Source organism: Perca fluviatilis, chromosome 19 (genome assembly GCF_010015445.1).
Source record: "Perca fluviatilis chromosome 19, GENO_Pfluv_1.0, whole genome shotgun sequence".
Classification (NCBI taxonomy): domain Eukaryota; kingdom Metazoa; phylum Chordata; class Actinopteri; order Perciformes; family Percidae; genus Perca; species Perca fluviatilis.
The window spans coordinates 1,153,553-1,156,052 of NC_053130.1; the positions used below are offsets into that span (position 1 = coordinate 1,153,553).

General features: G+C 45.9%; 1 protein-coding gene across 1 annotated transcript in view; it reads left to right on the forward strand.

The window, feature by feature from the left end:
• LOC120548410 (adipocyte plasma membrane associated protein) overlaps window positions 1-2,500 on the forward strand; it is a gene marked incomplete at its 3' end in the record, with an annotated part of 16,502 nt that overhangs the window by 9,144 nt on the left and 4,858 nt on the right. The window contains exons 5-6 of the mRNA XM_039784673.1: window positions 1,277-1,384; window positions 2,395-2,481. Coding sequence (XP_039640607.1) covers window positions 1,277-1,384; window positions 2,395-2,481 — 195 coding nt within the window. The remainder of the gene's footprint in view (window positions 1-1,276; window positions 1,385-2,394; window positions 2,482-2,500) is intronic.

Sequence of the window (2,500 nt, forward strand, 5' to 3'; positions counted from 1 at the left end):
ACACACAAAACACACACCACACACAGAACACACAAACACACACACTCACACAGGACACACACAGAGACACACAAAAACTCAGACACACACACAGAAACAGAAACACACACAGAAACTCAGACACACACAGAAACAGTCACGCACACACACACACACACACACAGAAACACACAAACACACACACTCACACACAGAGACACACAGAGACACACAGAAACTCAGACACACACACAGAAACAGAAACACACACAGAAACGCAGACACGCACAAACTGAGAAGCACAAACACACACAGAAACACAGACACAGACAGACACACAAACGCACACAGACACACACACACACACACACACACACGAAGGTTTTAACTTCATGCTACTTTACACTCATTTCACAGTCTCTGTGTGCACACAATGTAAAATACATTAGTAGTAGTTCACTATGAATAAAGCTACAGCAGAATGCTTTGGGCTGCTCCCCTTTTAGTTTCAACAAGACCAACTGGTCCAGCCCACACACACACACACACACACACACACACACACACACACACACACACACAAACTGGTCCAGCCAACACAAACCAGTTCTTCTCTTCCTTCCCTCTCCTTCCACTAAATTATCCACAATTTCCTCTTCATAGAGCCATTGTCCATTCCACCATCCCTTCCACAGCTTCCCTGTCTGTGGTCCACCTTTCCTCTGTATTCCATATTTATTTCGTTCCTTTTCCTGTTTCAAGCTGTCCCTCCATTCCTTATGGCCAATTTTGCCTCTTCATTGTCCTTCCACCATTATTTCTTCATTCCTGCCTTGGCTATATGTATGTCTGTATGTATGTGTATGTATGTATGTGTATATGTGTGTGTGTATGTGTGTATATTCTCTTGTGTGTGTGTGTGTGTGTGTGTATGTGTGTAATAGTAGCTGTGTATGTACTATGTGTGTGTATGCCTTCTCTATGTATGTGCACTGTGTCAGTGCCTATTATATGTATGTATGTATACTCTACTGTGTGTGTATCTATATGTATGTGTATGTCTGTGTATGTGTCCCCCATGTGTGTGTATGTCACATCTATGTATGTGTGTATGCATATGTGCATATTTGTATGTGTGTGTATGTATGTATGTCATTATGTATCTATGTGTGTGTGTACTCATGTATGTGCTCTATGTATATGCTTGTATGTATGTGTGTGTCTATGTATATGTATGTATTCCCTATGTCACAAAGTGAGTGGGGCTATTTGGGCTGTCCGTGGTCTGTGTGGTCAGGTGTGGGATGTTGGGATCTCTGTGGTCGATCCTTTTGGAGCTCCATGCCTCATGCCCTCCGTGTTCCGTCTTGGTTCCATCTTTCCACTGTCCACTGTGGCTCCACATGTGCGGCTTCTGATTGTTTTTGGGGTCTCTTCAGTGTGGGTCCTGTGGGGTTCTCACACACACACACACATACCACTTTTGGGGTCGTTACAGGGTCCTCTTCTTATACCACACATTATTTATTTTTGGGGTGTATGTGTCTTTGCTGTGTCACATATGTATGTGTATGTGTGTACATAATGTATATGTGTATGTATGTGTATGTGTGTATGTGTATGTGTATGTATGTGTGTTAGTATGTATGTATGTGTATGTATATGTGTATGTATGTAGTGTATGTGTATGTGTATGTGTGTGTGTATGTGTATGTATGTGTATGTATGCTGCTTATGTATGTGTGTATGTATGTATGTGTGTGTGTGTATGTATGTGTATGTGTGTATGTATGTGTATGTGTATGTGTATGTATGTATGTGTGTGTGTATACAGAGTAGCGACATTGTGACCAGCCGGTCAATTCTCGTATTCCTACACTCCTCCTCTGTAAGTGTGCACCTCTCCGCTGTGTGTGTCTGCGTGCACACCTGTGTCTCTACCTGTGCTCCACCTCTACGTGCTGTGGTCTCGTGTCTCCACACAAGTGTCCTCACCAGTGTACCTCTGCCTCTCACACACTGCTGTCTGTGCCTCTCTCACCTCTGTCTGGTCTTTCCTCTCCACCTCTCCTGGGTCTGCACCTCTACCTCTAGTCTCCTCGGTCTCCTGGTGCTCACCTCTACCTCTCTGGTTGCTCTGCCTCTGCGTGCTCACCTCTACCTCCTGGTGCTCATCTCTGCCTCTGAGTGGCTCACCTCTACCTCCTGAGTGCTCACCTCTACCTCTCTGGTGCTCACCTCTGCCTCCTGGTGCTCACCTCTGCCTCCTAGTGCTCTGCATCTGCCTCCTGGTGCTTTCTCCGCACTCTGCACTTTTTTTTTTTTTTTTTCTGTGCCTCCTGGTGCTCATCTCTGCCTCCTGGTGCTCACCTCTGCCTCTCCTGGTGCTCACCTCTGCCTCTGTGCCTCTCCTAGTGCTCACCTCTGCCTCTCCTAGTACTCACCTCTGCCTCCTGGTGCTCCACCTCTACCTCTCCTAGTGCTCTACCTCTGCCTCTCCTGGTGCTCACCTCTGCATCTC